At 45.9% G+C, this 25634-nt stretch overlaps 1 protein-coding gene across 1 annotated transcript in view; it reads right to left on the minus strand.

The window, feature by feature from the left end:
- PGM2 (phosphoglucomutase 2) overlaps positions 1-25634 on the minus strand; it is a 252015-nt gene that overhangs the window by 107920 nt on the left and 118461 nt on the right. The window contains exons 5-6 of the mRNA XM_069202119.1: positions 22107-22190; positions 21652-21845 (exon numbers count right to left, since the gene is read on the minus strand). Of these exons, the coding sequence (XP_069058220.1) occupies positions 21652-21845; positions 22107-22190 (278 nt within the window). The remainder of the gene's footprint in view (positions 1-21651; positions 21846-22106; positions 22191-25634) is intronic.

The raw sequence follows: 25634 nt of genomic DNA on the forward strand, positions 1-25634 counted from the left end.
AGTATCATGTTCGTCGAGGACCAATACGTTCCTGATAAAGAACAGTGCTGTTGACAGAACTGGGAAGAAAGTGAAATGGTTCTGGTTTCCCAATTAATATAGGGATTGTGCCAGGTTAGCCATGGAATACCCAGAATCATTACGTGATTTGGTGACGATATCAGATCGAAAGAGACATATTCCTGATGTTTTCCGAAATGTAAACACAAGGTAGGAGTGGTATTAATGACCGGTCCAGAAGCTAGGAGGGAACCATCCACCATATGGGCTTGCTCTGGTATATCGTTGGGTATCCGAGGGATTTTCCTTTCCAGAGCCCATGTTTCATCTAAGTAGATACCACTGGCCCCACAATCCAACAAGGCTAATGCTCTTTCTTCTCGGCCATCGGCTAATTGTAAGGTGATGGGTAAAAGGAAAAGAGCGGTTATTTCTTCTCTGGAGGAACAAATGGAAGGTATCTCGGAACATCCCGTCCTCTCCTCTCCCTTCTCACAGAGGACGGGAGTTGGCGTTTCCCAAGGGCTTTGATGGACAAATGGAGCAGGTACGGATTAGATGACCAGAAGCACCACAATAAAGACAAAGTCCTTTCCGTCGTCTAGTTTCATGCTCACTAGTTGATAATGGTCCACAGGCCATATCAGTTTGCATAGGTACTTCATCGGTAGATCCTTTAGATTTAGAATGAGTCTCCTCAGAACGAAGAATGACATGTGAGGTTCCTGAATGTGATGATATACGGATCTTTTTCTTCTCCATCCTACGCTCATTAAGACGATATTCTATGGAGAGAGTCAAACCATCAAACCCTTGAGGTCCTCCACTCTAGCGGAACGCACTAATTCGTCTTTGATTTCATCCCAAAGACCTCTTTGGAAAAGGGTAACAAGGGTACGTTCTACCCAAGAGGTTTCAGCTGGCAATTGTCTAAACCGTGTGATATATTGTAAAATGTCCTGACTTCCTTGTTGGATGTTGCATAGGACTTCTTCTGCGAGGATTCAAGTCCAGGACGATCAAACATCTGCTTAAAGGCAGCGACAAAGGCTGGAAAATTAGACAAATGGGAATCATTGGAAGTTACCAGAGGAGTTGCCCTGGCTAAGACTGGACCAGACAGGGCACTGATCAAATAGCTGACCTTAGTCTTGTCTTGCACGAATTGTGAAGGTCAAATGCAAAGTAAACTGTCAGGGCATCTAGGAATTCTTGCAACTTGTTAGGATCCCCAGAGAAACAAGGTGTAGTGGCAGAAATGGTGGTAACATCAGTGGTCCTAGAGACTAAGGCTTGTCGTAAAGCCGGATTTTTGGTTTGTAACTGTTGTAGTTCCTGGGCTTGTTGTTAGATAGTCAGGAGCAACGTTTGGCTTGTGGGTTCCGTATTTGTCGAGGGATTCTCCATGATCCCGGACCACGACTGGAGTTCTGGGTGAAGCAATCAGTCACCTTTTACCTTTGGCTTACCACCCAGATCAGATGGGGATGGCATGAGGCCTTGGTTCTTGCAAGTCCTACTCTGGCCGAGGTAGGGGCGACCCCTTCCGGTAGCCACAGTGCTGCTGACAGTAGTATGCCACCACAGTCCGTTCCCTCCAAAAGGAGTCCCAGAGGAAAAACCCCAAAGGGAAAAAACCTCTTAGACAGGAGCTCCCTAGAACAGAAAGGAGGACACAAGAGAATCAATGTATGTATCAGTGTTTCCCTAGGTGTGTAAGTGTATGCATCAGTGTGTGCCTGCGTGTGTCAGTGTATGCATTAGTGTGTGCCTGCGTGTGTCAGTGTATACATCAGTGTGTGCCTGCGTGTGTCAGTGTATACATCAGTGTGTTAGTGTATGCATGAGTGTCTGTCTGGGTGTGAGAGTGGGCGTGACAGGGTATGACTTGGTGTGAGAGTGGGTTTAAGAGTGTCTCTGGTGTCTAGGTGAGTGTGCGTGTGTCTGTCTTGATGTGAGGGTGGCTGAGAGAGTGTCTGTCTGGTCGTGAGAGTGGGTGTGACAGTGTATGGCGGTGTGAGTGGCTGTGAGAGTATTTCTATTGGTGTCCAAGTGGGTGTGAGAGTGTCTGTCTTAGAGTGAGACTGGGTGTGAGAGGTCTGTCTGGGTGTGAAACTGAGTGTGACAGAGTATGTCTTGGTATGAGAGCGTCTCTGTTGGTGTTCAAATGGGTGTGACAGTGTCTGTCTTAGTGTGAGAGTAGGTGTGACAGGGTATGTCTTGGTGTGAGAGCAGGTGTAAGAGAGTCTCTATGGATGCCTGAGTGTGTGCACTAATATATGATTTTATATGTATTTTTTACTTTTTCTGAGATCCGCGGGGCTCGGCGCAGCCCCCGTGTGAATTCACAGGTGGATCTACGGATCTTGGAAAACATCAAAAAAATACTTATTACATAATTTTTACAAATTATTTAAGCATCAGCCACATTTACATCATGCCTCTGGAGTTAGGTAACCTCTACCTTGACCCCTTCATATCAATTGCAGCCCACATTTAATCCCCGGTAACAGTTCCCTGATAAAACAAAATGACAACCACAACTTCCCTGTCAGGTTGCTGCCAGCCACCCAAGCTTTCTATGGCTCATGGATCCGCTGCACAATCCGCAGTGGATCTACGTCCCTAAATATCTAAAAAAAATTTACCTTAAATGTCTCCAATACCACTGAACAGATTTACACCAAATCACAAAAAGCGTGCTTTCAGGACACAGATCTAGCTTTCTGACAAATTTTGTGTAATTTCGTTCTGCGGTTCGGGCTGTTTACATGTTTAAAATTTTGAAAAATCCATTTGACATAGAATAGGGAAAATGCATTGAGACCCCCCTTTTTCTCAGCTCCCACTTGACAGATCACCCCGAAACTCTAGAAAGCAGCTGAGTTGACCAAACTATAAGTTTTGACCATTTTGTGAAGATTTGTCAAGCAGTGCCAAAGTTATTGGCAAAACAATAAATGCTCTGTCTATGCAACAAATGGTCCTAACTATAACTACCTAGTTGCAACTGCCACTACGTAATATACATATTTATGAAACCTACTGGCGATAGACCTTATTTTTTCCCTAGACAGAGCGTTTTTTGTTTTAGTAACAATAACTTTGGCGCTGTTTGACAAATCTACAAGATGTTTTCAGAAATAATACAATTCTCACTTTAGCTGCTGTCTTAAAAGCTTTGGGGAGATCTGTCAAGTGGGAGCTGAGAAAAAGAGGAGGTCCCAAAACACTTTTTCTCCATTCTAGGTCTATGGGTTTTTTCTATTTTGAACACAACTGCAGCCTGAACCACTAACTGGGATTACACCAAATTTGCTAGATCTTGGTCCAGAAAATGTGCTTTTTATAATTTGGTGTAAATCCGCTCAGTAGTTTTGTAGTTGTTTAAGGTTTAAAAATATGGATATGTAGGGACATGGATCCCCTGAGGTGGATTTGCGGATCTGGGAGAAAAACAAGGCCCTGATGGGCTGGCTGAAAACAGACGAAAAAGTTGCGCCCGCCATTTTGTTTCTCTCATCGGCTAGGGGTGGGAAAACAAGAGTGCACATACCCATAAGGGGTCAGTATATAGGTCTCCTAACCCCAAAAGGACCCTTCATGGGACAAAAATTGACAATTTTTTTTCAGGCCAATCTGCGGATCCACCCCGGGGCTCAGTGCGGGCTCCCAGTGTATACTCGCAAAGGATCTGAAAAAAATAAAATAAAAATAATACAACCACCGCATCCAACCCCACTCTGCACTTGGTAGGCCAGGCCCTGCGGCCTACCCCTGCTGTGCATGGCCTAACATGTAGCAAGTAGATATTACTTTATGTTAAAAGAAACCGTAGAAATTCACTGAAAAAAAACAAAGGTTTCAGGGACGCTATAGTTAGGTTGACGTTTTACTCATACAAAACCATAGAAACTCAGCAGTTACAGTTATGTTTATAGTTATACTTATCTGAAGAAACTATAACTCGTGCGAGGATGTAGCTTTAGGCAACGAGTTCTAGTTTCTTAACATCAGTATAACTATAAATATAACTGCTGAATTTCTATGGTTTTGAACAGGTCAAACATCAATCTAACTACAACGTCTCAGTAACCTTTGTTTTTTCGAGTGAATATATATTTTACCTACTGGTGGTCAGCAGTAGGTAGTTCTAGTTAGGACCATGTTTCCATAGAAAAAGCTTTCCTTGACTTGCCTATATCTTTGGCGTTGCATAACAAATCTACATGAGATTTTTGAGATTTTCAAACACAAGTGCTCCTGAGAATCTTGTTGTACAAGGGAATTTTCGGGGTAATCCCTAAAGTGGGGGCTGAGAAAAAAAGGGAGGGTCAGAAAAGTGTGTTTCGCATTATAATTCCCATAGGGATTTTGGCAGAAAGGTAGCTTTTGGTCCAGAAACAAGCCTTTCTGGTTGGTGTAAATCCGTCCAGTAGTTTTTCCGATATTAAAAGAAAAAGAAATATAGCTATCTAGAGGTACGAAGGCTTTGCAATGTCATGCTGAGATCTGATTGGCTGCCAACACTTCAACTAGGAAGTGTTGGCAGTCATCTTGGGTCTTAGCTTCAGCCGAGTCCCAGAAAAAATGCACACAAAAAAAAAGGAAAGGGGGCAGGGTAGTGACACCCTGACCCGTTAGCTCTGGTATTGGGAATACAGGAGGCCCCACCAGGACAGAAAACCATTTATTTTAAAAAAAAAGAAACTGACTGAAAATCGCAGCGAATCCTATGAAAATTAAAACGAAAAAAACAAGAGCAGACTCCTGCACTTGGTTTAAATAGATCTCTTGGTGGGCCAGGTGCCAGGAGCATTTTTTTTTTTTTTTTTTTTAAAGGAGGGGATGCTCTGGGGGCCCACTTCCTAAGGCTTTTTGAGCACTGGGGACCACCACCTTCCATGGGGCAAAATGCTAATTTGTAATGGAGAGGCCCATAAGGCCTCCTCCACAGCCCCAGGGGCCACCATCTCCCTGGGGCTAATTATCAAATTAATGCGATGGAGCCCACACGGCTTCCCTGGGGACCACCACCTCACAGCGGTGATTAATTCAAATTAAGGGAGGGGCATGGCCCACCTGCAGGCCTGTGGACCGCCACCTCCCTGGGGCTGAAAAAATAAACAAGCACCACCACCTCTAACTTAAACATGGGGAGGGGGCTGCGTGGCCCACCTCATGGAGACAATATTTGCCCTGGGGACTGAAACCCCTTAGGGCCGACCCCTGTTATGTCACCGGGTGCCCACCCCGGGACACAGCTGTTTGCTATGACTTGATGGGAGCCTTGATAGCTCCTGCCAAGTTACAGTAAACACAACTCTGCTCCCAGGGAGCAAGAGCTGTCAAGGATTGCTCTCAGTAGCTGCATGTTTAGCAGCTCCCTGTGTGCAACAGCAATCTTGGCTCCCACATGAGGCGAGGAGCCAGCTGGGACCACGGGGGCATTCAGGCTCCCCCCGTGGTCCCAAACGCTGCTCGGGGGGCACCCAGGTGACATGGCTGGGCCCCGGGAGATGGAGTCCCCGGAGCTCATGGGCCCAATGGTGGGGGCCAGCCCCCTCCTGTAGAGTCCATGGGTGTCCCTTTAAATTACTATGAGTATGTAAATGTTCAAATCACCTAAAAGCTTTATCTGCTTGGTTCTGCACTGTCCACCTTAGTAGTATGGAAAGGTTTTCATCCTATTACCAGGATTATTGACAGCTTACCTAGAAGGCACCCCACCCCCCTAGTGTGTTTCCCACCAATTTGGAGGGGTGTTCTTGATGCCGAGGAATATGAGGACTTCTCCACAAAACAAAGAAGCGCTTATGTTAAATAGATAAGAGGAAGGACCCTGGTTTGGTGGAGATTTACATCTTTTTAGTCTTGTTGGCCTCTCTATAGCAGGATTCAAGTTATCAAATAATTCTGGAGAAAGACGCACTAGGAACAATCACATTGCTAAACACACACAAGGGCAACTCGAGTCATTTCTTCGTGGTCCATTATGTAGCTGTGGTGTAGAACACACACTGGACATTTACTCAACGAGGTAGCACTGATTAACTAGTAGAAAGTACTTCAGTTGGGTAGACATTTTGTGCAAAACTGTGGATTCTTGTTGGATAAATGGAAAGGTGCGGTTCCTTTGTGGTGGAGTCACTCAGGCAGCTGCTGACACACCCACACACTCACAAACCCACTCAGGCTTATGCACCCACTCACAGACCCACTCAAACTCATGCACTCAATCACAGATGCACTCAGGTACTCATGCACCCACTCACAGACCCACTCAGACTCATGCACCCACTCACAGACATTCAGACATTTATGCACCCAGTCACAGACCCACATGGACACGTACACACCCACTCGCAGAGACACACCCACACCTACTGTCACACCCAAATATATATTGTCACACCCACTCTCACACCCAGAGACACCCTCTTACACCTATTCTCACACTCAGAGAGACAGGCCCTGCAGCCAACACCCGCTGTACACAGTTGAAGGCCATGCAGGGCTGGGTGGTTATAGGGGGTTGGCTGCAAGGCCCGGCCACAGGCCAGGCCCTTCGGCCAACCCGCTGTGCACAGCTGAAGGCCACGTGCGGCGGTGGTTAAATTAATGTATAGTAATTAAAATTACTCTACATTTTTTTAAAAACTTAGAAATTCACTGAAAAAAAAAAAAAAAGGTTACAGGGACATAGTTAGGTTCTGAATTTACTCGTACAAAATAAATTCAGCAGTTGTAGTTAGTTATTTCAAATTATTATAACTCACGCCCTAAGGTAACTATAACTAGCGCCCTCGTCATGCACTGCTAATTACCCCAGATATTACAGCACTCATGACAACTTCTATAACGTTATTAAAAATATAAGTTAAGCATTAGCAATCAAATTAATGAAGGAAAAACTGTGCATGGTGGGGGCACGAGTTACAGTATCTTAGGGCACGAGTATTATTTACTTGAAATAACTAACTATAACTGCTGAATTTCTAAGGTTTTGAACGAGTAACGGCAGAACCTAACTATAACACCCCTGTACCCTTTGTTTTTTTCCAGTGAAAATGTTCTCTCTCTCATATATATATATATATATATATATATATATATATATATATATATGTGGAAAATGTCATTTACCCAGTGTACATCTGTTCGTGGCATGTTGCGCTGCAGATTCACATGCTGTGCACTGTTCCTGCCATCTAGTGTTGGCTCGGAGTGTTACAAGTTGTTTTCCTTTGAAAAAGTCTTTTCAAGTCAGGGACCGAGTGACTCCTCCCTTTCGGCTCCATTGCCCATGGGCATTGACTCCATCTTAGATTGTTTTCCCCGCATAGGGTGAGGTAGGAGTGGTAGAATGAGGATACTAAAGATGTCTATGAAATGGAATAGATATGTATGTACATAGTTTGTGATAAAGGAATATTTATTTACATATATACAATTTTAATGCAACTTTAACGGCTACAGGCTCCCGGGGAGGTGGGAGGGTGCATGTGAATCTGCAGCGCAACATGCCACGAACAGATGTACACTGGGTAACTGACATTTTCCGTTCGATGGCATGTGTAGCTGCAGATAAACATGCTGTGCATAGACTACAAAGCAGTAATCCTCCCCAAAGCGGTGGTCAGCCTGTAGGAGTTGAAGTCGTTTGAAATAATGTTCTTAGTAGAGCCTGTACTACTGTGGCTTGTTGTGTTGCTAACACATCTACACAGTAATGTTTGGTAAACGTATGAGGTGTAGACCAAGTGGCTGCCTTACAAATCTCTGTCATTGGTATGTTACCTAGAAAGGCCATTGTTGCTCCTTTCTTTCTAGTGGAGTGAGCCTTTGGTGTAATGGGTACGTCTCTTTTGGCTTTGAGGTAACAGGTCTGTATGCATTTGACTATCCATCTGGCTATGCCCTGTTTGGATAGAGGGTTGCCAGCATGGGTTTTTTGGAAAGCAACAAACAATTGCTTAGTTTTACGAAATTATTTTGTTATGTCTATGTAATACATTAGCGCTCTTTTTATGTCTAATGTATGTAGTGCTCTTTCTGCTACCGAGTCTGGCTGTGGGAAGAAGACTGGGAGCTCTATGGTTTGGTTTAGATGAAACAGTGAAATGACATTTGGTAGAAATTTTGGATTTGTGCGGAGAACCACTTTATGTTTGTGTACTTGTATAAATGGTTCTTTGATAGTGAACGCCTGTATTTCGCTAACTCTTCGTAGTGAAGTGATGGCTATTAGAAAAGCTAACTTCCAAGTCAGGAATTGGATCTGGCAAGAATGCATGGGTTCAAAAGGTGGGCCCGTGAGTTGTGTAAGTACAATATTAAGATTCCATGAGGGTACTGGTGGGGTTCTTGGAGGTATGATCCTTTTTATTCCTTCCATAAATGCTTTAATAGATGGGATTCTAAAAAGTGACTTTGTATGTTTCATCTGCAGATAGGTAAATATTGCAGTGAGGTGAATTTTAATGGAAGAAAAAGCTAGATTTGCTTTTTGTAGGTGTAATAAGTAACTCACGATGTTTTGAATGGAGGCATCTAACGGTGTGATGTGATTTGCTTGGCAGTAGAAAACAAACCTTTTCCATTTATTAGCATAACAATGCCTTGTTGTTGGTTTTCTTGCCTGTTTAATGACTTCCATACACTCATTTGAAAGGTTTAGATAGCCAGATTCTAAGACTTCAGGAGCCAGATTGCTAGGTTAAGCGATCCTGGATTGGGGTGTCTGATCTGTTGTTTGTGTTGTGTTAACAGATCTGGTCTGTTTGGGAGTTTGATGTGAGGTACTACTGAGAAGTCCAACAGTGTGGTGTACCACGGTTGGCGAGCCCACGTTGGCGCTATGAGTATTAGTTTGAATTTGTTTTGACTCAGTTTGTTGACTAGGAAAGGAATGAGTGGGTGAGGGGGAAAAGCGTAAGCAAACATCCCTGACCAATTGATCCACAGAGCATTGCCCTTGGACTGAGGGTGTGGGTATCTGGATGCGAAGTTTTGGCATTTTGCGTTTTGTTTTGTTGCAAACACATCTATGTCTGGTGTCCCCCAGCGGTGGAAGTAATCCTGTAAAATCTGGGGATGTATTTCCCACTTGTGAGTTTGCTGGTGATCCCGACTAAGATTGTCGGCTAACTGATTGTGAATGCCTGGTATATATTGCGCTATCAGACAAATGTTGTTGTGAATTGCCCAATGCCAAATCTTTTGTGCTAGGAGGCATAGTTGTGACGAGTGCCCCCCCCATTTTTTAGATAGTACATTGTTGTCGTATTGTCTGTTTTGACAAGAATGTGTTTGTGGACTAGAAGGGGTTGAAAAGCTTTTAGTGCTAGGGAGACCGCTAGTAGTTCTAAGTGATTTATGTGCAGTTGTTTTTGTTGATTGTCCCATTGACCTTGTATATTGTGATTGTTGAGGTGTGCTCCCCACCCAATCATGGAAGCGTCTGTTGTTATAATGGCGCGAGGCACTGGGTCTTGAAATGGCCACCCTTTGTTTAAATTTACAGGGTTCCACCATTGAAGCGAAGAGTGTGTTTGGCGGTCTATCAACACTAGATCTTGAAGTTGACCCTGTGCCTGCGACAATAGCGATGCATTAGGACATCATGCCTAGTAGTTTCATCACAAACCTGACTGTGTACTGGTGGTTTGGTTGTATGCTTGACACTATATTTTGAAACGACTCAATTCTTTGTGGGCTTGGAGTGGAAATTGCTCTTTGCATGTTGAGTGTGGATCCCAAGTATTGTTGTATTTGGGATGGTTGCAAGTGAGATTTTTGGTAATTTATAGAAAACCCTAGTTTGCGTAGAGTATCTATTACATATTGCGTGTGATTTTGACACCGGTGTTGAGTGTTGGCTTTTATTAGCCAATCGTCGAGATATGGGAATACGTGCATGTGATGTCTCCTTATATGAGCTGCTACTACCGCGAGGCATTTTGTAAATACTCTGGGTGCTGTTGTTATCCCGAAGGGCAATACTTTGAATTGGTAATGTTTGCCCTGTATGACAAATCTGAGTATTTCTTGTGAGATGGATGGATGGGTATGTGGAAATACGCATCCTTTAAATCCAGTTTTGCCATGTATACATCTTGTAGTGTGACCATGTGGAATGATCTGATTTGATGAATAGGTTTAACGTCCTGAGATCTAAAATTGGTCTTCGTTTTTTGTCTTTTTTTAGGAATAAGGAAATATAGGGAGTAAATCCCTGTTCCTTTTTGATGGTGTGGTACTAGTTCTATGGCTTGTTTTGTTAATAGTGCTTGCACATCTATTTGTAGTAGGTCTAGATGTTGTGCCGACAGTTTGTACATCCTTGGGGGAACATCTGGAGGGAAATGTGTGAACTCTATGCAGTAACCATGTTGGTTAATTGATAGAACCCATGTGTCCGTGGTTATGTCTGACCAATTTATGTGGTATTTTGTTAATCTTCCCCCTACCGGTGATGTGTGTTGGAGAAGAGTGACATTGACGTCACTGCTTGTTACCGGAGGTCCGCTTGGCAGGCTGAAATTTTCCCCTTGTTCTTGGAAATTGTCCCCTGAATGAACCACAAAACCCCCCTCTCTGGTATTGTGACTGGTAGGTGGGTTTTGTTTGGGTGGTGGATGGCTCTGAGGGTTGCTGTCTAAACCCTCCCCTAAATTGTGGCTTCCTAAATGTTCCCCTATACTGGGAAGAGGAGAGCATGCCCATGGCTTGCCCGTGTCTGTGTCCTTTTTCATTTTTTCAATGGCAGTGTCCACCTCCGGCCCAAATAGTTGCTGCTGGTTAAACGGCATGTTAAACACCGCTTGCTGTATCTCAGGTTTGAAACCAGAACTGCGTAGCCATGCATGCCTCCTGATGGTAACTGCTGTGTTTACAGTTCTTGCTGCTGTATCGGCAGAGTCCAGTGCAGAACGGATTTGGTTGTTGGAGATGGAGAGTGAGAGTGAGAGTGCATAGTGACATTATGGAATGTCGCAGCCCTGGCTAGTACTTGTGTATAGGATGTGCTATCCTCTGGAGGAGATGGCTTTGAGGGATAGCACTCAGGACTGATGTCTGAAACCAGTGGGTCGTAGAGGTCCCAGGGATCTGCACCATCCTGTGTTTGCACAGTATGTGTGGGTGACTGTGCAGTTGGGGTGCCAAATGGTGACCTTCCCCTTGGCGAATGTGGAGGCAATATTTCTGGTGAGAAATGTGGAGGTGGTGATTTTTCTCTAGCCACCTTTGCTCTTGGCTGCTCAGTTTCAGTCTCTGTCTGAAAAGCCAATTTCCTTTTAAATTTAAGAGGATGGATAGTTTGAATTTTTCCAGTATCCTTCTGGATTTGTAGCCTTGGTTGACTTTGATCAAACTCCTCCACATCCAGCTCCTGCTCAAACCTGTGCCTCTCTTTAAGTTGCTTGGAGAGCCCATGTTCTTCTGTGTAAGAACTCTTTTTCGGCTCTGAAGCCGGCTTTTTCGGCACCGAAATACCCATGGTCACGGTTGGTCTCGGCTCCGAAAGGCTCTTTCAGGGTTTGATGGTTTCGACCAGTCGATGTCGACTTTTTTCGGCGCCGGTTTCTCAACTCGAGTCGAGTCGGAAGACTTCGGCACGATCTTGGCCTTTTTCGGTGCCGAAGATGTTACTTGGTCACCGCTTTTCTTGTGGGTCGAGCCATGGCCTTCAGGCAGTGGCGTCCCCGAGGCCTTCTGTTTTTTTTGACTGACTTTGGGGTTGAGTCGGGGCAGGCGTACTCACTTTTTGGCCCGCGGTCGGTCTCCGTCGGAGTCGTCCGATTCCGAACCCTGGATAGAGATAGCCATCTCTTCCTCCTCGACATCGAGGTGTTGTGTCGATTTCGATGCCATCTGTAAGCACCTCGCTCGACGATCTCTCAGGGTCTTTGTAAAGAAATTGCTCCCTGTTGCAGTTACCCCCCACTTTTTGCCTGATACTGATGCTGACTTGACTGAGAAGTGTGCTGGGACCCTGCTAACCAGGCCCCAGCACCAGTGTTCCTTCACCCAAAATGTACCATTGTATCCACAATTGGCACACCCTGGCATTCAGATAAGTCCCTTGTAACTGGTACTTCTAGTACCAAGGGCCCTGATGCCAAGGAAGGTCTCTAAGGGCTGCAGCATGCCTTATGCCACCCTAGAGACCCCTCACTCAGCACAGACACACTGCTTACAAGCCTGTGTGTGCTAGTGAGAACAAAATGAGTAAGTCGACATGGCACTCCCCTCAGGGTGCCATGCCAGCCTCTCACTGCCTATGCAGTATAGGTAAGACATCCCTCTAGCAGGCCTTACAGCCCTAAGGCAGGGTGCACTATACCATAGGTGAGGGTACCAGTGCATGAGCACTGTGCCCCTACAGTGTCTAAACAAAACCTTAGACATTGTAAGTGCAGGGTAGCCATAAGAGTATATGGTCTGGGAGTTTGTCAAACACGAACTCCACAGCACCATAATGGCTACACTGAAAACTGGGAAGTTTGGTATCAAACTTCTCAGCACAATAAATGCACACTGATGCCAGTGTACATTTTATTGTAAAATACACCACAGAGGGCACCTTAGAGGTGCCCCCTGAAACTTAACCAACTAGCTGTGTAGGCTGACTGGTTCCAGCAGCCTGCCACACTAGAGACATGTTGCTGGCCCCATGGGGAGAGTGCCTTTGTCACTCTGAGGCCAGTAACAAAGCCTGCACTGGGTGGAGATGCTAACACCTCCCCCAGGCAGGAGCTGTGACACCTGGCGGTGAGCCTCAAAGGCTCACCCCTTTGTCACAGCCCAGCAGGGCACTCCAGCTTAGTGGAGTTGCCCGCCCCCTCCGGCCACGGCCCCCACTTTTGGCGGCAAGGCTGGAGGGAACAAAGTAAGCAACAAGGAGGAGTCACTGGCCAGTCAGGACAACCCCTAAGGTGTCCTGAGCTGAGGTGACTCTAACTTTTAGAAATCCTCCATCTTGCAGATGGAGGATTCCCCCAATAGGGTTAGGATTGTGACCCCCTCCCCTTGGGAGGAGGCACAAAGAGGGTGTACCCACCCTCAGGGCTAGTAGCCATTGGCTACTAACCCCCCAGACCTAAACACGCCCTTAAATTTAGTATTTAAGGGCTACCCTGACCCCTAGAAAAGCAGATTCCTGCAACTACAAGAAGAAGGACTGCCTAGCTGAAAAACCCCTGCAGAGGAAGACCAGAAGACGACAACTGCCTTGGCTCCAGAAACTCACCGGCCTGTCTCCCGCCTTCCAAAGATCCTGCTCCAGCGACGCCTTCCAAAGGGACCAGCGACCTCGACATCCTCTGAGGACTGCCCCTGCTTCGAAAAGACAAGAAACTCCCGAGGACAGCGGACCTGCTCCAAGAAAAGCTGCAACTTTGTTTCCAGCAGCTTTAAAGAACCCTGCAAGCTCCCCGCAAGAAGCGTGAGACTTGCAACACTGCACCCGGCGACCCCGACTCGGCTGGTGGCGATCCAACACCTCAGGAGGGACCCCAGGACTACTCTAAGACTGTGAGTACAAAAACCTGTCCCCCCTGAGCCCCCACAGCGCCGCCTGCAGAGGGAATCCCGAGGCTTCCCCTGACCGCGACTCTTTGAATCCTAAGTCCCGACACCTTGGAGAGACCCTGCACCCGCAGCCCCCAGGACCTGAAGGACCGGACTTTCACTGGAGGAGTGACCCCCAGGAGTCCCTCTCCCTTGACCAAGTGGAGGTTTCCCCGAGGAACCCCCCCCTTGCCTGCCTGCAGCGCTGAAGAGATCCCTAGATCTCCCATTGACTTCCATTACAAACCCGACGCTTGTTTCTACACTGCACCCGGCCGCCCCCGCGCTGCTGAGGGTGAAATTTCTGTGTGGGCTTGTGTCCCCCCCGGTGCCCTACAAAACCCCCCTGGTCTGCCCTCCGAAGACGCGGGTACTTACCTGCAAGCAGACCGGAACCGGGGCACCCCCTTCTCTCCATTCTAGCCTATGTGTTTTGGGCACCACTTTGAACTCTGCACCTGACCGGCCCTGAGCTGCTGGTGTGGTGACTTTGGGGTTGCTCTGAACCCCCAACGGTGGGCTACCTTGGACCAAGAACTAAGCCCTGTAAGTGTCTTACTTACCTGGTTAACCTAACAAATACTTACCTCCCCTAGGAACTGTGAAAATTGCACTAAGTGTCCACTTTTAAAACAGCTATTTGTGAATAACTTGAAAAGTATACATGCAATTTTGATGATTTGAAGTTCCTAAAGTACTTACCTGCAATACCTTTCGAATGAGATATTACATGTAGAATTTGAACCTGTGGTTCTTAAAATAAACTAAGAAAAGATATTTTTCTATACAAAAACCTATTGGCTGGATTTGTCTCTGAGTGTGTGTACCTCATTTATTGTCTATGTGTATGTACAACAAATGCTTAACACTACTCCTTGGATAAGCCTACTGCTCGACCACACTACCACAAAATAGAGCATTAGTATTATCTCTTTTTGCCACTATCTTACCTCTAAGGGGAACCCTTGGACTCTGTGCATACTATTCCTTACTTTGAAATAGTGCATACAGAGCCAACTTCCTACATTGGTGGATCAGCGGTGGGGTACAAGACTTTGCATTTGCTGGACTACTCAGCCAATACCTGATCACACGACAAATTCCAAAATTGTCATTAGAAATTCATTTTTGCAATTTGAAATTTTTCTAAATTCTTAAAAGTCCTGCTAGGGCCTTGTGTGTTAAGTCCCTGTTTAGCATTGTCTTTTAGAGTTTAAAAGTTTGTTAAAGGTTTGAAATTAGATTCTAGAAACAGTTTTAGATTCTTTAAAAAGTCTTCCAACTTTTAGCAAAATAATGTCTGATACAGAGATGAATGTGGTGGAACTCGACACCACACCTTACCTCCATCTTAAGATGAGGGAGCTAAGGTCTCTCTGTAATATAAAGAAAATAACCATTGGCTCCAGACCTACCAAAATTCAGCTCCAGGAGCTGTTGGCAGAGTTTGAAAAAGCCAACCCCTCTGAGGATGACTTCACAGAGGAAGAAATTAGTGACTTGGAGGGCAATTCCCCCCTTCCAGTCCTAAATAGGGAGACCAGGGCCTCTCAAGCCCTGTCTCCAAAAATGATAGTCAGAAATGTTGCTTCCCTCACAGGAGGGTCCAGCATTTCTGAAATCACTGAGGATGCTCTCAGTGAAGATGACCCCCTGTTAGCCAGGATGGTCAAAAGATTGGCTTTGGAAAAGCAGCTCCTAGCCATAGAAAGGGAAAGAAAAGAGATGGGCCTAGGTCCCATCAATGGTGGCAGCAACTTAAATAGGGTCAGAGATTCTCCTGACATCCTAAAAATCCCCAAAGGGATTGTAACAAAATATGAAGATGGTGATGACATCACCAAATGGTTCACAGCTTTTGAGAGGGCTTGTGTAACCAGAAAAGTGAACAGATCTCACTGGGGTGCTCTCCTTTGGGAAATGTTCACTGGAAAGTGTAGGGATAGACTCCTCACACTCTCTGGAAAAGATGCAGAATCTTATGACCTCATGAAGGGTACCCTGATTGAGGGCTTTGGATTCTCCACTGAGGAGTACAGGATTAGGTTCAGGGGGGCTCAAAAATCCTCGAGCCAGACCTGGGTTGATTTTGTAGACTACTCAGTAAAAACACTAGATGGTTGGTTAACTGGAAATGAAGTGTGTGACTATGTTGGGCTTTATAATTTGTTTATGAAAGAACACATTTTAAGTAACTGCTTCAATGAAAAGTTGCATCAGTATCTGGTAGACCTAGGTCCAATTTCTCCCCAAGAATTGGGAAAGAAGGCAGACCACTGGGTCAAGACTAGGGTAACCAAAACTTCCACTGGGGGTGACCAAAAGAAAGGGGTTACAAAAACTCCCCAGGAGAAAGTGGGTGACACTAGAAACAAAGAAAAAGAGTCCTCTGTAGGCCCCCAAAAACCAGAACAGGTGGGTGGGCCCCAAGACACAACCCAAAACAAAGGTGGGTACCAGGGTAAGAACTGGGATGCCACTAAGGCATGGTGCCACAACTGTAAACAGTCTGGGCACCACACCAAGGACACTTCTTGTCCCAAAAACAAACCCCAGAACAAAATTCCTGGGGTAACCAGTGTAGCCATGGGAGATGACTCCTCAGATGAGGAGGTCTTCCTAGCCTTCAACTGGAAACAGGGCCCAACAGGTGAGTTGGAGATTCCAGAGGGAAGTAGACACTTCCACCACCTACTGGTGAATGGAATCCCAACCACTGCCCTGAGAGACACTTGTGCCAGTCACACTATTGTGCATGACAGGCTGGTGCTCTCAAACCAGTACATCCCAGGTGAGACTGCCAGGGTAAGAGTTAGCCTAGACAGGGTCACTAAGAGGCCTGTGGCTTTAGTGCCCATAGAAGTGGGTGGCACTCTTAGCTGGAGAAGGGTAGTAGTCAGTACAGACTTCCCCCTTGATTGTCTCCTTGGAAATGACTACCCAGAGGTTAGTCAGAGCCCAAGAGAGAAACTGGTCCAGTGCCAGTCCTCTCCCAAGGATTCTGGAAGTCCTGCCTCTGCAGTAAATGCAAGCAGGCCCCAGAAGAAGAAGAAAAGAAAACAGAGTAGGAAGGGTGGACAACCTTTAGCCAAGGTTACAGCAAGCCAAGGAGATTTTGCTCCAGTAGGGGAGAACTCCAAAAAATGGCCCTGATAAAGTCCAACCTGACCCACAAGAAGTCCTGGCTAGTCAGGCAACTGTTAAACCTGAGTGGGTGGCTCCTCAGCTAACAGAAGAAAGAGTGGAAGAAGGGTGTTTACTACAAGATGTGGTAACCCCCCACTCTAATACAGCAGACAGGCAACCTGAACCCAAAGAAGCCTGTAACTTAGCCCCTTCCCTTTTAGGTGAGGAGCTAAAGGTGTGGTTCTGGGCACTGACAGCTGTCAGTGGCCTCTGCTGGGTGTTAGCCTTTATGGCTGCACTGTCCTTAGCATGGTGGTCTGACCCCATGCCAAATAGCAAGTTAGGCCCCCTGACCCTATTGGTCATGGTGGGGTTACTCCAGCTCTGGGTAACCTCTCTGGGTAAGCTAGGGGTAACCCTGGCCAAGATAAGGTTAGCAGAGGTGGATACCTCTAAGACCAAAATAGAAAGAATGGGTGGAGACATTGAAGAGGCAGACAAGAGGCAATTCAGACTAGGTCCTATCACTGTGGAAGTGGGTCAGTTCCCCAAAGGGAATGACCTGAACAGAAGGATGTAAGGCAGAGTAGGCCCTGCAACTAACCAGCCTATTTCTCCTACTCTTCCTCGCCTGACAGACTAGGAAGACTCTCCCAGCTTGGGCTGAGTCTCCTGGCCTGTAGGCTGGGGGGGGCTTGTGTAAAGAAATTGCTCCCTGTTGCAGTTACCCCCCACTTTTTGCCTGATACTGATGCTGACTTGACTGAGAAGTGTGCTGGGACCCTGCTAACCAGGCCCCAGCACCAGTGTTCCTTCACCCAAAATGTACCATTGTATCCACAATTGGCACACCCTGGCATTCAGATAAGTCCCTTGTAACTGGTACTTCTAGTACCAAGGGCCCTGATGCCAAGGAAGGTCTCTAAGGGCTGCAGCATGCCTTATGCCACCCTAGAGACCCCTCACTCAGCACAGACACACTGCTTACAAGCCTGTGTGTGCTAGTGAGAACAAAATGAGTAAGTCGACATGGCACTCCCCTCAGGGTGCCATGCCAGCCTCTCACTGCCTATGCAGTATAGGTAAGACACCCCTCTAGCAGGCCTTACAGCCCTAAGGCAGGGTGCACTATACCATAGGTGAGGGTACCAGTGCATGAGCACTGTGCCCCTACAGTGTCTAAACAAAACCTTAGACATTGTAAGTGCAGGGTAGCCATAAGAGTATATGGTCTGGGAGTTTGTCAAACACGAACTCCACAGCACCATAATGGCTACACTGAAAACTGGGAAGTTTGGTATCAAACTTCTCAGCACAATAAATGCACACTGATGCCAGTGTACATTTTATTGTAAAATACACCACAGAGGGCACCTTAGAGGTGCCCCCTGAAACTTAACCAACTAGCTGTGTAGGCTGACTGGTTCCAGCAGCCTGCCACACTAGAGACATGTTGCTGGCCCCATGGGGAGAGTGCCTTTGTCACTCTGAGGCCAGTAACAAAGCCTGCACTGGGTGGAGATGCTAACACCTCCCCCAGGCAGGAGCTGTGACACCTGGCGGTGAACCTCAAAGGCTCACCCCTTTGTCACAGCCCAGCAGGGCACTCCAGCTTAGTGGAGTTGCCCGCCCCCTCCGGCCACGGCCCCCACTTTTGGCGGCAAGGCTGGAGGGAACAAAGAAAGCAACAAGGAGGAGTCACTGGCCAGTCAGGACAACCCCTAAGGTGTCCTGAGCTGAGGTGACTAACTTTTAGAAATCCTCCATCTTGCAGATGGAGGATTCCCCCAATAGGGTTAGGATTGTGACCCCCTCCCCTTGGGAGGAGGCACAAAGAGGGTGTACCCACCCTCAGGGCTAGTAGCCATTGGCTACTAACCCCCCAGACCTAAACACGCCCTTAAATTTAGTATTTAAGGGCTACCCTGACCCCTAGAAAAGCAGATTCCTGCAACTACAAGAAGAAGGACTGCCTAGCTGAAAACCCCCTGCAGAGGAAGACCAGAAGACGACAACTGCCTTGGCTCCAGAAACTCACCGGCCTGTCTCCCGCCTTCCAAAGATCCTGCTCCAGCGACGCCTTCCAAAGGGACCAGCGACCTCGACATCCTCTGAGGACTGCCCCTGCTTCGAAAAGACAAGAAACTCCCGAGGACAGCGGACCTGCTCCAAGAAAAGCTGCAACTTTGTTTCCAGCAGCTTTAAAGAACCCTGCAAGCTCCCCGCAAGAAGCGTGAGACTTGCAACACTGCACCCGGCGACCCCGACTCGGCTGGTGGCGATCCAACACCTCAGGAGGGACCCCAGGACTACTCTAAGACTGTGAGTACAAAAACCTGTCCCCCCTGAGCCCCCACAGCGCCGCCTGCAGAGGGAATCCCGAGGCTTCCCCTGACCGCGACTCTTTGAATCCTAAGTCCCGACACCTGGGAGAGACCCTGCACCCGCAGCCCCCAGGACCTGAAGGACCGGACTTTCACTGGAGGAGTGACCCCCAGGAGACCCTCTCCCTTGACCAAGTGGAGGTTTCCCCGAGGAACCCCCCCCTTGCCTGCCTGCAGCGCTGAAGAGATCCCTAGATCTCCCATTGACTTCCATTACAAACCCGACGCTTGTTTCTACACTGCACCCGGCCGCCCCCGCGCTGCTGAGGGTGAAATTTCTGTGTGGGCTTGTGTCCCCCCCGGTGCCCTACAAAACCCCCCTGGTCTGCCCTCCGAAGACGCGGGTACTTACCTGCAAGCAGACCGGAACCGGGGCACCCCCTTCTCTCCATTCTAGCCTATGTGTTTTGGGCACCACTTTGAACTCTGCACCTGACCGGCCCTGAGCTGCTGGTGTGGTGACTTTGGGGTTGCTCTGAACCCCCAACGGTGGGCTACCTTGGACCAAGAACTAAGCCCTGTAAGTGTCTTACTTACCTGGTTAACCTAACAAATACTTACCTCCCCTAGGAACTGTGAAAATTGCACTAAGTGTCCACTTTTAAAACAGCTATTTGTGAATAACTTGAAAAGTATACATGCAATTTTGATGATTTGAAGTTCCTAAAGTACTTACCTGCAATACCTTTCGAATGAGATATTACATGTAGAATTTGAACCTGTGGTTCTTAAAATAAACTAAGAAAAGATATTTTTCTATACAAAAACCTATTGGCTGGATTTGTCTCTGAGTGTGTGTACCTCATTTATTGTCTATGTGTATGTACAACAAATGCTTAACACTACTCCTTGGATAAGCCTACTGCTCGACCACACTACCACAAAATAGAGCATTAGTATTATCTCTTTTTGCCACTATCTTACCTCTAAGGGGAACCCTTGGACTCTGTGCATACTATTCCTTACTTTGAAATAGTGCATACAGAGCCAACTTCCTACAGTCTTCTTCGACCGAAAAGCCTTACAGGCCTCACAGGTATCCTCTCTGTGCGCCGGTGACAAACACAGATTACAGACCCGATGCTGGTGTGTATAAGGATACTTGGCGTGGCACGTCGGACAGAACCGGAAGGGGGTCCTGTCCATGAGGCTTCGACGACGGGTGTGGTCGGCCCGACCAGGCCTCGGCTGGGTGCGGAAGCCCCGAAGGGCCGCCGAAGCAGTTGTCTTGTCGGTGCCGATGTATCTATAGGAAAACGGTCCCGAACGCAACAATACCGATGGATTTTCGATGATTTTTAAATTTTCCCGATTCGAATCACAGAGTGAAGAGGAACACATCCGACCCCGATGGCGGAAAGAAAACAATCTAAGATGGAGTCGATGCCCATGCGCAATGGAGCCGAAAGGGAGGAGTCACTCGGTCCCGTGACTCGAAAAGACTTCTTCGAAGATAAACAACTTGTAACACTCCGAGCCCAACACTAGATGGCAGGAACAGTGCACAGCATGTGTATCTGTAGCTACACATGCCAAACATATTTATATATAGTGTTACACTTAGCTGGCGAACGCAATGCTTTGCAGAACATGCGTTTGAGGAGTGGGGGTAATTTTTTTCTAAAATGAAAATACAGATTTACAGCAAAATATTCAAATGGAGTAATACATCTAGGTATTGATTACATCAAATTAACTGCACTGAATTCTCACTGGTCAGTAAAACGCAGGCATAGAGGGAGAACATAACAATCCAGCTCTACCTTAGGGGTAGGAAAGAGGAAATGGGACCATTTAACTCAGAGGTCTACTTCCGGTGGGGCAATGTGATGTCCCCAAGAGAAGAACATTGCCCGATTTGGGATGCGGTTCTCAGACTCTCCCATGTGAAGGATTAATTCGGTGAGCCCCTCTGATGGAAGACCCGTAAAAGGCTGCACACCCTTAGGCATGCCACATGCTAGTCTAAATGTTGTCAAAGCAGGAGAACCATATTAGCACTGCGGTAGTCCGCTCCAGTGATGTGTTGGTTCGTGTCTGAATTTTCGTAAGATTACTAAAATACAAAAAGGTTCTTCCCGAGGTGGACTGGTGTAAGTACAGTCTCCTACACATCATTTTTATTGGTAGAAGTTACCGCTCCTTTACTTAATATGAGCACAGGGGTTACAGTTCTCCTTTACATAAGATTGATTTGTAAATGGCTACATGTTACCAATAGCAATTGACGAAAAAATATTTTGAAATGATTTAAAAAAAAAAAAAAGAGGTACAATGACAACATCTCTCCCAGAAGAAAATTAAGTGGGATTTCAGGTATAAGTAACATACACTTTGAAAGGATTAAATTCTAAAAATAAATCCTAGGGACCAGGAACAGAGTGGAACAATGGAGGGGAATACATTAGGAAAAGCAGGGAGGGCAATCAAAAACTGGCAGTGTGCTACCATATCTTTCTGTTTCTACATCACTCCGCTGCTGGTGCCAATTCTGCCGCAAATGTTAGTCATTCCAAAGAGCAACGTCTGGTGAAAGAGGGATATGAAAGGATCCTTATCAGCTTACCTGTGGAGGCAGTATCTTTGTATGTCTGTCATGTAATCCTTATCGATGGAGGCATAGGGATCCTGAAGAAGTGTGCTGCAGTCTATAAGACCATCGTCCCACGCCTGTGGCCAGGGCCCTAAATTTTCTTCTATGGTGCCTGCGATTCCCTTATCATGAGGAGGAATTATCTGAGCTCCATTTTCCCAATAAACCTGTTAAAAATATAAAATTTATATTATGTATATAACGTGTGAGTTTCAAAATGAATAGCCATTGTTCCATTCACAGCCAATCTTGCTCAGGTGGCATTTAAACTCTTGTCATATTCCCTTTTCCAAACAGAATTCAGAACACAACTTCTAATTACACTTAAAAGCAAAATCATATATATATATTTTTTCAAATCAACAAAAAGAATAATTTCAATTATGTTTTCTGAAAGCCAGCTGATCACAACTTTTATGGGCTCATACCTTGTAGCCATCGTCCTGCTTTGGGTTATGGGATGCAGTCACCATGATTCCAGCACACAAGTTCAGATGGGACACCGCATATGGCTGCAGGCAGATCAAAAGAGCAATGTATTAATTCAGGTATATGTGCACTTTCAGTAGGATCTATTCAGAATGTGGAATCAAATACATTTTCTGTCCGAGTGGAAAACAGAAAGATATCACACAAATAGTATGTCAAACTACCCTCATGGGACAGTTCTGTGCCACAGTGTATAAGAGGATGTTGTTACACATGGACGAGATGGACAATGGGGGACTCATGAGAGGAGGGGTGTCTGCTCAGAAAAGATGGCTGCAGATTAGAAGTTAGGCTGATGCACACAGTAAGAGCCGCTGAAAGTCGTACTGACAGAGTAAGTTGGTCAAAATGAAGCATCCGTCTCGCCTTAGCAATTGTACATAATGAGCTAATACTGTACATTTTTCCTTGTTACAACCAGAAAAACTAAAAATTGTGTGGTGCAAAGTTTGCCGGGAATTGCCTGATAAAAATTGTAAAAACTGCCAGATCAGTTCTAAATTTGTACATTGTAATATTAAATTGAGTGCTAAAAATCAGTTTGTTCCCGATTTGACATCATCGGCCAATGTGTAATAAAGAGCCTTAGGAAGCATAGAACTTATCAAAAGGTAGGGCAGGCAAACACTAGGATTTCTCAGGCCTCAAAAAGACTGATGCCAAGCTTACTTATCCTCTTGGGGGTGCAGATAAGGAGATTTTCCTGGAGTTTACCTCAATAATAACATATTGCGCAATTATCGTCAAAAACACATTCACTAGTGGAAAAGCTTAACAACAGAAATGTGGTCATCCCCATTTCCTAAGACAGTTTTTTTCACAATGGGCCTCAAGAATGAGGAAATACTGCATGAACAAAAGCTGTCAGATATGTAATAACTAGCTGACTGACATGAACTAGTGTGGAAGAAACTGAACTCCAACTTACAGTCATTTTTAGGACGCAGTCTACCAGACAGCTTGGGGGCATTCAGAAACCGGATCAAGTAATGCACTTTGTCTGTTGCTTGCGATTGGCTTTGTGGTTTCTAGCTCACATTGTCTTGCATTCCATTTACTTGCTTTATTTGTTTTAGGCTGTCCAGCTTGTGTTTGTATCTTCCCTTGCCCAAACCTTATTTACAGTATCCTTCTGAGTGCTCCCATTCTGTAAAGAGGCCTGTAAATCTTCATCTTATCTCATCACATTTGATGTGCATTCAAAGACCGAGGTCAAATGTTAGGCACTATCTTATTTTTCTTTCTCCGACTTCAAAGTGAGAGGATTTATGTGACAGTCTTGCTGGATACTTGGGATAGGAAATAATTTTTTTCTAGCACACAATAACATTTAAATGATCTGTGTAAGTATTTCAGAATCTATTAGAATTAGAAACACAAATGAAGCAATTTTTTTGTTATTTCTGAAGTGTGCTAGAAACAAATACTTTAATATGATGAAAACAAATCATTACTCTAAGTGATGCAATTTTCACACCTTTTCGTCTGTGCACTGTATAGTTTTATTGGTAAAACTGTATATCTGTGCAAATGTAATTGTCATTTCAATTAAAAATGTGTTGTCTGCAATGGTGGTGTGTTACTACACCATGAATACTCCATTCTATGCCTCTCCACTCTACTCTGCACCACTCCACTCTAAACCACTCTGTGCCACTGCATGCTGCACCTCTCCACTCTATGCCACTGCACTGTACGCCACTTCACGCTACACCTCTTTACCCTATTCCACTTGACTATGCCAATGCACTCTTCCCCACTTTACTCTGCAGCATTGCACTCTTCACCACTGCACACTACACCACGCCAGTCTAGGCCACACCAATCTACTCTGCACAACTCCACTCTATGCCACTCTGCAACACTGCATTCTCTCCCACTAAGCTCTCCAGCACTATACTCTCCTCTGCACCACTCTATGCTATGCTATGCCACTGCACTCTATGCCACTCGACTCTACTCTGCGCCACTGCCCTCTGCATCACTCAACTCTATTCCACTCCACACTGCACCACTCTATGCCACTCTTCTCTACTCTGTGCCACTCTTCTCAAATCTGCATCATTCCACTCTATAATCTATGCCACCCCACTCTAATCTACGCCACTGCATTCTACAATGCTGCATTGCACAGGGCTGAATTCAATGCCACTGCACTCAATTTTGCAGTACTCTATGCCAATGCACTATACACCAGTCCACTCTATGCCACTCCAGGGTATGCCACTCTATGAAACTCCGCACTTTGCCACTCCAATACATGACACTCTCTGCCACTCTACAACACTCCACTCCACTCCACTTTTTGCCATTCTACTCTATAAAACTCCACACCACTCTCCTTTACACCACTAACTTTATAGCCATGCTGAACAGCAGCCACACTGGTGTACAACATGGATAATCACATTGGCAAAGCCAATAGCTCTTGCATAAGCGAGATCTATTGCTTTACCAATGCTTGTTTGTATATTCGAACACTACTGAGTCAGCATTGTTGACAACTTATTGCTCCTGCACATATTACCAGCGCACTTTATAATTAACATGCCACTTATCACTTTCACTGCGTTCACTGGAGCACCTATGTGCTGCTTTTAGAGGTGGGCCATAATAGAGCTTCTGTCATGAGCAGCAGTGATGCTGCGGGAAACCAAACCCACTGGCCACCCTATACATGTTTCCAGCAGTATCGCGTTAGTATAAGCGCACCAGGGTAATTCTGGTGGTCTTACATAGAACTTAATGAAAAGTGTTCTTGTCAGGCTGGAAAAAAACAAGCCATACAGGACACTTCTGATGTGGTTACTTGAAATGCAGCCCCGCTTTTTGAATACTATTCCACCATGCCGACAAAGCACGTGGAATTCATGCGACACATTACCTCCCGGCCCGGCTCTTGCCATGTAAGTGGGAGCAGCCAAGAGCGACAACAACGTTCTGCAATAGCGTGAAACTTCTGCCTGCACTAGTCTTCCCTTCGCCCATTGGCAGACGGGCACTACAGGTCCATAATTGTAAATGCCATCCTTCATGTCATCAGGGCAGTGTGCTGCAGTGAGGTGAACAATTTTAACCAAACTCTTAATTCAGTAAAGAAAAAGAAGAGAATTGCGAGGCTGAATCCTAAATCACCTGTGGTAGTGCCACTCTACTCATTTTAAGAACATCGATTTTTAATGCAACACTACATGCCACATAAAGAGATTCGAGAAATATAAAATATAATTGACAAACATGCAACGCATTGCTATAACAGCTACTCGGAATGAATTAGTACAGACTAAAGAAAACGCACCAACCACTCTTGGTAGGTTATGGAACCTGACCATCAAGAGTTAACAGTCATGATCCAGTGAATGAGTTACTGGATGATGCCTGGCCACAGTGTTCTGAATAACCTCACAGATATTCTGATTAGAGAACGATGATCCTGAAGTCAGAAACCTCTCATGAAAACATTATCT

The sequence above is a fragment of the Pleurodeles waltl genome, chromosome 1_2 (genome assembly GCF_031143425.1).
Source record: "Pleurodeles waltl isolate 20211129_DDA chromosome 1_2, aPleWal1.hap1.20221129, whole genome shotgun sequence".
In the NCBI taxonomy this organism is placed as follows: Eukaryota; Metazoa; Chordata; class Amphibia; order Caudata; family Salamandridae; genus Pleurodeles; species Pleurodeles waltl.